We start from the raw sequence: 8,014 nt of genomic DNA, 5'->3' as shown, positions 1-8,014 counted from the left end.
TTGTGTTTTATTGTGTTTTTCTGGTCAGTGAAAATAGATCAATGGTTGAGGAAAAAAAAAAAACTTTATAGCTAGGGGTTGAAGTAAAATTGTAATAGGCTGGTTGAAGACTAGAGAACTGTATTTGGACTTCAGGATGACTAACACCACCTCCTCCACCACTCTACCAGCAGAATTGAGGCATAGTGACCCCTGTGAATTAGGACCCTCACAGACATAAAATGACAGTCACCTAATCTGGTTAAATTGATCGAGTAATAATCTTGGGTGATCACAAGTCTACCAGCTAACTGCTTTTGGAAAGATCAAATAATGGGGCATAATTTTCCCCTCTGAACAGCCAAAATCACGCATTATGCCTCCAATAACAGAGTCCATGATGGATTTTTTTTTTAATTGTAAAATTTAAAAAATCATTTTAATCTCCCTTTATATATATGTTAACGTTATTCAAACACTGCTGGGCACACACAACAAGAGTAAGCAATGATGGCATGACACAATGAGGCAAAAACAGATTCCAGTACAGATCCAATAGTATGATTTTATTTCTATATCACAGTAAAACAGTATATTGTATGGACAGACACATTTTGACACAAAATTTCACAGGCCAGGAACGTATATATCTCTATTCCACAATACAGCTCAAAAAAACCATCCAAAATATTCTGCCTCTGTGTCTTTTTCGTGGTTCATTAGCCTGCCGTCTTCCTGGCCAGGGTAAAGATTCCCAGCTGATATACTGTAATATTAAGTAGATACTTTCTTTATATCATATACTCTAAAATCATTAATATTCTCTTATATTTGGTCCCATAGAAAGTTTCTGATAATCAGGCATAAAATTAAACGGTGGGCAAAACTGATTGAACCCTTTGCATGCCGGTCTCATGACAACATTTCATCAAATGAGAACCAGCCAAGCTAATGATTATGGGAAATGAAGACGGATCGCCATATATAAGTGCATGCCAAGCAAAACTGTTGGGTTTAGGGTGGGGTTGTATCTGAGCCATGAAGACCTGCTAACCCCTTCACTTGTAGGGGTCCATTTTGTACTAGGAAGTGTTCAAGAACCATCTGTTTCTCATGCCTGATAGTACTTGGAACACGTGGAAAATATGGGACAGAGAAGAACAGGGCAAGGACAATCTCAAAAAAGCCTGGCTTACAATGCTAGATTTTTCCGCTGGTATAATACTACATGGATGTTCAGAGCAGCCACACAGTAAAACGTTAGCTCCTCTGTCTGATATGTCTCTGTTCCCTTCCTGTTCCTCATGCTGTTATATAACCTGCATTTTAGAAGTTTGAGGCTAGTTCAAATACACCATACTTTACTGCCATATTAAAAAGCCCATCCCACCCTGGTTGTAGTGACCCTGTAGTTATAACCGCATGCCCACCCAATTACCCACCCCGTATTCCCAACACCCGTACTCCCTCGCTGCCCCAGGTTCAGGAGGCCTGAGACAGCCAGGAGCTGAAGTCCTTGGCTGGGCCCTCTCAGTAAGATGGATGGGCTCACACTGAGTTACTGGGGTACTGTGTCCAGCCCACCTCCTTGTATGTTGCTTGTATATGACTGCATATGAGGCTCCGTAATTTGCTCCAAGCTAGCTGTACTTCTGGGGTAAATTCTTTGGCAAATGCTTCTTTTATGACTTCCAGTATCACCCCAGTCAGGATCTAGTGTAAAACAAAATCAAAGCAATTAATAGCAGACAGCGATCTTAATGAACAGCATTATACAATCATAAAATGTGTATCTACAATGATAAACTTCAATATTAAGTTATCTACAGATCTCTTTATACTATTGCTCTTTCACAAGAAAGGTCATTCTATAAATATACATGTTCTCATCTATGCAGATGGACATGTCTGCCCATTGAGAAGGGAGGAGGGAGGAACTGGGATTCTGACTTTTAGCTCCTGGAAGAACAATAGCTGATCAACTTAGTTGGTCACTTCATGACCTGAAAGTGCTTGACCAGGAGATGTCTGCTTAGGTCAGGATTGGGTGAATGTTCTGTTGTTTCTGTTGGCACATTCATTGACACTGATGTTCATAAGCATTATAATACAGTTTCTCTAAGTCCTCACCCAGATGGCACATAGCAGGGGCTAGAAGGACCCTACTAGAGTAGATCCGTCTAGTTCACCAAATTTCTAACGTTTTTTTTTACATCATCACTGACATCTGTAAGAATACAGAATCTAGGGATAACTGCCATGCAATAGAGGAAGCGCAGAGCAATAGATTCGAAATATAAGCATCTATGGCCTGTCATAACCATTTTCCCTGACCATAAACTTATACTCTGGAGGGAGGAGAAGCAAACAACTGAGGGAATGTACAGCAAAGGAGAATGCAGTGAGAGAAAACAGAAGAAGACAGAAAGAGGTGGCTGCAAAGTCAAAAGAGGTACACAACTCCGCAATTACAGCAGGAAGCTATGACAGAGTACAAAGGTGGTATATGATGGCCAGATAGCTCAATCCAAAATGTAGGCATAAACAACATTATGGATAGTGTGTTGACATTAGTCATTATTTTGACCTACCACCAACCAAAGCATTGGAAATGCTACAAAACAGCAAATACTATACTAAAGCTTCAAATATAATTAATTTATAACATTTCTGTTAAAACTTCTGTCTTTAGCTTTAGATTTTCCAGATGTCCCCTTTGTTTTCAGCATTAAAGCTGTTGAATACCTGTCATTAATTATGCTTTTTAATTATGCCACACATTAATGTGTTGTGTGAAGACAGACAATTTTTTTGAATAGGTTGCCTAACTCACGGAACTGCATCAAAAAAAGTGCGTGTACCATAGCTGGCATCTCAGCACAAAGCACAATAATGCAAGGTGGGTTGGAATGAATGGCACCGCAGTGAGGAAAAGATACTGTATGTAACATAAGTTGCCGCGAGCTGCAATGCAATACTGTGAATGGACCAAGCCTTCATTCACCTCCAAATCTATAAGCATTGCGAACAAATACATTTTAGGTGTTTCAAAACACAGGCACTGTTTGTTTTTTTGTTTTTTTGTGAAAGCAGATCATGGCAGGCTACTAGCCCTCCAGTGTAAACCACCAACGGGTGTTTTTAAAGTGTTTGAAACACACCATAACCCAAGTGTCTGTTTTTTTATCTTTGAAGATCTTTAAGAATGAGTTAGAAAAATAAATAAACCCCGCTAAGTAAAAGTTAGTATACAGTTGGTAAGGTGGGGGTTTTTACTGCCACACACAAATATTATATGAACAACAACAACAACAAAAAAATATAAAAATTCAATATTTAGACACAAAGGAAAAAGAAAAAGTCCAGATATTTCTTGAAATGGGATCAATCTTCAAAATAGCAGAACGTTCAACTTAATATGGGTAACGGTCCGAAAAATATGAGCTATGATTGCCCTTACCAGAACATCAGTGACAATGAGCGGATGGCATTAAACCCAGCCAGGGCCTTTGGGGTGAAAACCAATCTGCACCGTCCGTTTTCAAAATGCTAGTTCCCTCAAAGGATACAGGAGAAAAACAACACAAAAAACTGGCCATAGTGTAGTATAATCAGATGTTTACCATGGACATGCAGACATACCAACACCCTGGTGAGCACACAAAAACAAAAAGAAAAAAGGGGGGGGGTGAAAACCCACCACCGTGGCTGTAGATTGCGCTTACCGACTCACGGTGGTAACCAGGCTCTATATCAAACTAGGAACTGATCGATGGTTGACAGGGGACACTTGATTCATCCACATTAGCCAGGAATCCATACCATCAGTACATAACCCAGAATATAAATAATAAACTCTCCATGGTGAAATACGTTTAAAACCAGATTTAATGAATAAAGTAATGCACTTACAGAATAAAAGAACTTGTATGGCATAGAATACGAATCGGCCCCTCCTTCATTCACAGAATGTGATGCATTGTGAGACGGGATTTGTAGTAGTGGAAGGCAGAGAGGGCAGGCAAGCAGCACAATGTTTCTCAAGAACAGCCGCTGCTTGCCTTGACAAAGCCCTAAGGAGGCGGAGGAGACTCCGGGACAGTGGTCGCCAGATACTGTCCTGAGCAGCTTTCTTGGGGCTTTGTCAAGGCAAGCAGCGGCTGTTCTTGAGAAACATTGTTTCTCAACATTGAGAGCGAACTGTCACTGAGAGTTCTTGGTCTGGACCTCACGGGTCCTATAAGATATTAAGGGGCTATTATGTAAAAAGTTTTATGTCAATCATCGTGGCACAGGAGCATTTTACGGTTATTCTAAGAAAAGGTTACTTTGCAGCGATTCTACTGTGTATATATACAGTATATATTGTACATATATACATAATCTCCCTTTCTGCGTCTTTTCACTTTATACTTACACAGAATATTTGCAATATAAAGTTAAAGTGTATGTTACCCCAAAATTGCATGCCTGATATGTGTTTATCGTACCATATACAGTGCATGTGTTAGAAGATATCCTGTTCGCTTTGTATTGCTTCCTTTGTATGAAAGACCTGGTGATCCTGTCAGTCCCCTTGCTTTCCTATTTAAAACTGACCAAGCTAGGCATAGAAACACATCCACACATTCATCGCAGCTGTCAATTTCCTAGTTGTGCTGGAAGCACAGCCTGCCTGACCTCCAATGGTCAGACTTGTGCTGACACACCGCCTGCACAGCTCTTCACTGAGAGGTTCAGTGTACTACGGTTTCTCTGTCTCCTGCTGACACACCGCCCTGCAGTCTCCACCCTCAACACCATCGCTTATGCAGCCGAGAACAGAGGCCATGTAATCACTTATTAACCACTTCACGCAAATCGCTGTACCGGTACATCAGTACTTTGGCGCTAAACACCCTTGTTATGGCAGCAGCTAGCTGCCATAACCCCTGTATTTTCAGGGCCAGCATGCGTTTCTCCTTAAGATAAAAGTGGTCTCTGCAGCGGATTCGCCGCAAGATCACTTTTATCGGTGGTGGGAGAGAGGCACCCTTCCGCCATGCTCTGTTCATCTCCACCGCTTACCGTAGCCGTCAGTAGCGGCAGAGACGATCGCGTCCGCTCCCCTCACTGCCTGGATGCCGAGTGAGGGAAAGATGGCCCCCGCTCGGCTCCATAGCATTGGAGGCCCGAAGCGATGTCAAACATCACTTTCTGCCCAATGCTCTTAAAGGGGAAACATTTTTATTTTTTAAATGACATTTAATTTTTTTTTTTTTTTTTTATTGCATTTTAGTGCAAAGTCCTGCGGAGCTCGCGCGCAGAAGCGAACGCATACCTATGTCGCGCCCGCATATGAAAACAGTGTTCAAACCACACATATGAGATACCACCACGATCGTTAGAGTAAAAGCAATAATTCTATCACTAGACCTCTGTAACTCAAAACTGGTAACCTGTAGACATGTTTTAACTTCGCCAATAGAGATTTTTAAGTGCCAAAGTTTGTCACCATTCCACAAGCGGGCGCAATTTTGAAGCTTGACATGTTACACAGTTGATGAGGTTGAAAAAAGACACAAGTCCATCAAGTCCAGCCTATATGTGTGATTATATGTTAGCATTATATTGTATATCCCTGGATGTTGCGGTCGTTCATATGTTTATCTAATTAATAGTTTCTTGAAACTATCAAAGCCCCCCCGCTGAGACCACTGCCTTTGGAAGGGAATTCCACATCCTTGCTGCTCTTACAGTAAAGAACCCTCTACGTAGTTTAACGTTAAACCTCTTTTCTTCTAATTTTAATGAGTGGCCACGAGTCTTGTTAAACTCCCTTCTGCAAAAAAGTTTTATCCCTACTGTGGGGTCACCAGTACAGTATTTGTATATTAAAATCATATCCCCTCTCAAGCATCTCTTCTTCAGAGAGAATAAGTTCAGTGCTCGCAACCTTTCCTCATAACTAATATCCTCCAGACCCTTTATTAGCTTTGTTGCCCTTCTTTGTACTTGCTCCATTTCCAGTACATCTTTCCTGAGGACTGGTGCCCAGAACTGGACAGCATACTCTAGATGTGGCCGGACCAGAGTCTTGTAGAGCGGGAGAATTATCGTTTTATCTCTGGAGTTGATCCCCTTTTTAATGCATGCCAATATTCTGTTTGCTTTGTTAGCAGCAGCTTGGCATTGCATGCCATTGCTGAGCCTATCATCTACTAGGACCCCCAGGTCCTTTTCCATCCTAGATTCCCCGAGGTTCTCCCCCCAGTGTATAGATTGCATTCATATTTTTGCCACCCAAATGCATTATTTTACATTTGAATACATTGAACCTCATTTGCCATGTAGTTGCCCACCCCATTAATTTGTTCAGATCTTTTTGCAAGGTTTCCATATCCTGCAGAGAAGTTATTGCCCTGCTTAGCTAAGTATCGTCCGCAAATACAGAGATTGAACTGTTTACCCCATCCTCCAGGTCGTTTATGAACAAATTAAATAGGGTTGGTCCCAGCACAGAACCCTGGGGGACCCCACTACCCACCCCTGACCATACCGAGTACTCCCCATTTATCACCACCCTCTGAACTCGCCCTTGTAGCCAGTTTTCAATCCATGTGCTCACTCTATGGTCCATGCCAATGGACCTTATTTTGTACAGTAAAGGTTTATGGGGAACTGTGTCAAATGCTTTTGCAAAATCCAGATACACCACGTCTACTGGCCTTCCTTTATCTAAATGGCAACTCACCTCCTCATAGAAGGTTAATAGATTGGTTTGGCAAGAACGATTCTTCATGAATCCATGCTGATTACTGCTAATGATACCGTTCTCATTACTAAAATCTTGTATATAGTCCCTTATCATCCCCTCCAAGAGTTTACATACTATTGATGTTAGGCTAACTGCTCTGTAATTCCCAGGGATGTATTTTGGGCCCTTTTTAAATATTGGTGCTACATTGACTTTTCTCCAATCAGCTGGTACCATTCCAGTCAGTAGACTGTCAGTAAAAATTAGGAACAATCATCTGGCAATTACTTGACTGAGTTCCCTAAGTACCCTTGGATGCAAGCCATCTGGTCCCAGTGATTTATTAATGTTAAGTTTCCCAAGTCTAATTTTAATTCTGTCCTCTGTTAACCATGGAGGTGCTTCCTGTGATGTGTCATGAGGATAAACAATGCAGTTTTGGTTACTGAAGCCCCCGATTCCCTCATGAAGACTGAGGAGAAGGATAAATTCAATACCTGTTGGGAATCAATTTACTTGGTGTAACATTATCTTTCACAATATAGAAAAAAATTGGGCTAACTTTACTGTTGTCTTATTTTTTAACTCAAATAAGTGTATTTTTTCCAAAAAAAGTGTATTTTTTCCCAAAAAAATGTGCTTGTAAGACCACTGCGCAAATTCGGTGTGACAAAGTATTGCAATGACCGCCATTTTATTCTCTAGGGTGTCTGAAAAAAATATATATAAAATGTTTGGGGGTTCTAAGTAGTTTTCTAGCAAAAAAAAATATTTAAACTTGTAAACAAGTGTCAAAAAGAAAAAAAGTACTTATAATTTTATATACTGTGCATCAGGAAAGTATTCACAGCGCTTCACTTTTTCCACATTTTGTTATGTTACAGCCTTACTCCAAAATGTATTAAATTCATTATTTTCCTCAAAATTCTACTAACAAAACCCCATAATGACAATGTGAAAGAATTTTGTTTGAAATCTTTGCAAATTTATAAAAAAAAAAAAAACAAAAAAAAAAATCACATGTACATAAGTATTCACAGCCTTTGCTCAATACTTTGTTGAAGCACCTTTGCCACCAATGACAGACTCAAGTCTTTTTGAGTATGATTCTACAAGCTTGGCACACCTATTTTTGGGCAGTTTCTACCAAGCTTCTTTGCAGGACCTCTCAAGTTCCATCAGGTTGGATGGGGAGTGTTGGTGCACAGCCATTTTCAGATCTCTCCAGAGATGTTCAATCGGGTTCAAGTCTGGGCTCTGGCTGAGCCACTCAAGGACATTCACAGAGTTGTCCTGTAG

At 40.7% G+C, this 8,014-nt stretch overlaps 1 protein-coding gene across 1 annotated transcript in view; it reads right to left on the bottom strand.

The window, feature by feature from the left end:
* Nucleotides 1-524: 524 nt before the first annotated feature.
* Nucleotides 525-8,014, bottom strand: part of CYGB (cytoglobin) — a 79,618-nt gene continuing 72,128 nt past the window's right edge. Inside the window, exon 3 of the mRNA XM_073606203.1 lies at nucleotides 525-1,692. Within this exon, the coding sequence (XP_073462304.1) occupies nucleotides 1,528-1,692 (165 nt within the window). The 3' untranslated portion in view covers nucleotides 525-1,527. The remainder of the gene's footprint in view (nucleotides 1,693-8,014) is intronic.

This window comes from Aquarana catesbeiana, linkage group LG12 (genome assembly GCF_042186555.1).
Source record: "Aquarana catesbeiana isolate 2022-GZ linkage group LG12, ASM4218655v1, whole genome shotgun sequence".
Classification (NCBI taxonomy): domain Eukaryota; kingdom Metazoa; phylum Chordata; class Amphibia; order Anura; family Ranidae; genus Aquarana; species Aquarana catesbeiana.
This window is presented reverse-complemented; position numbering and strand designations above follow the sequence as displayed.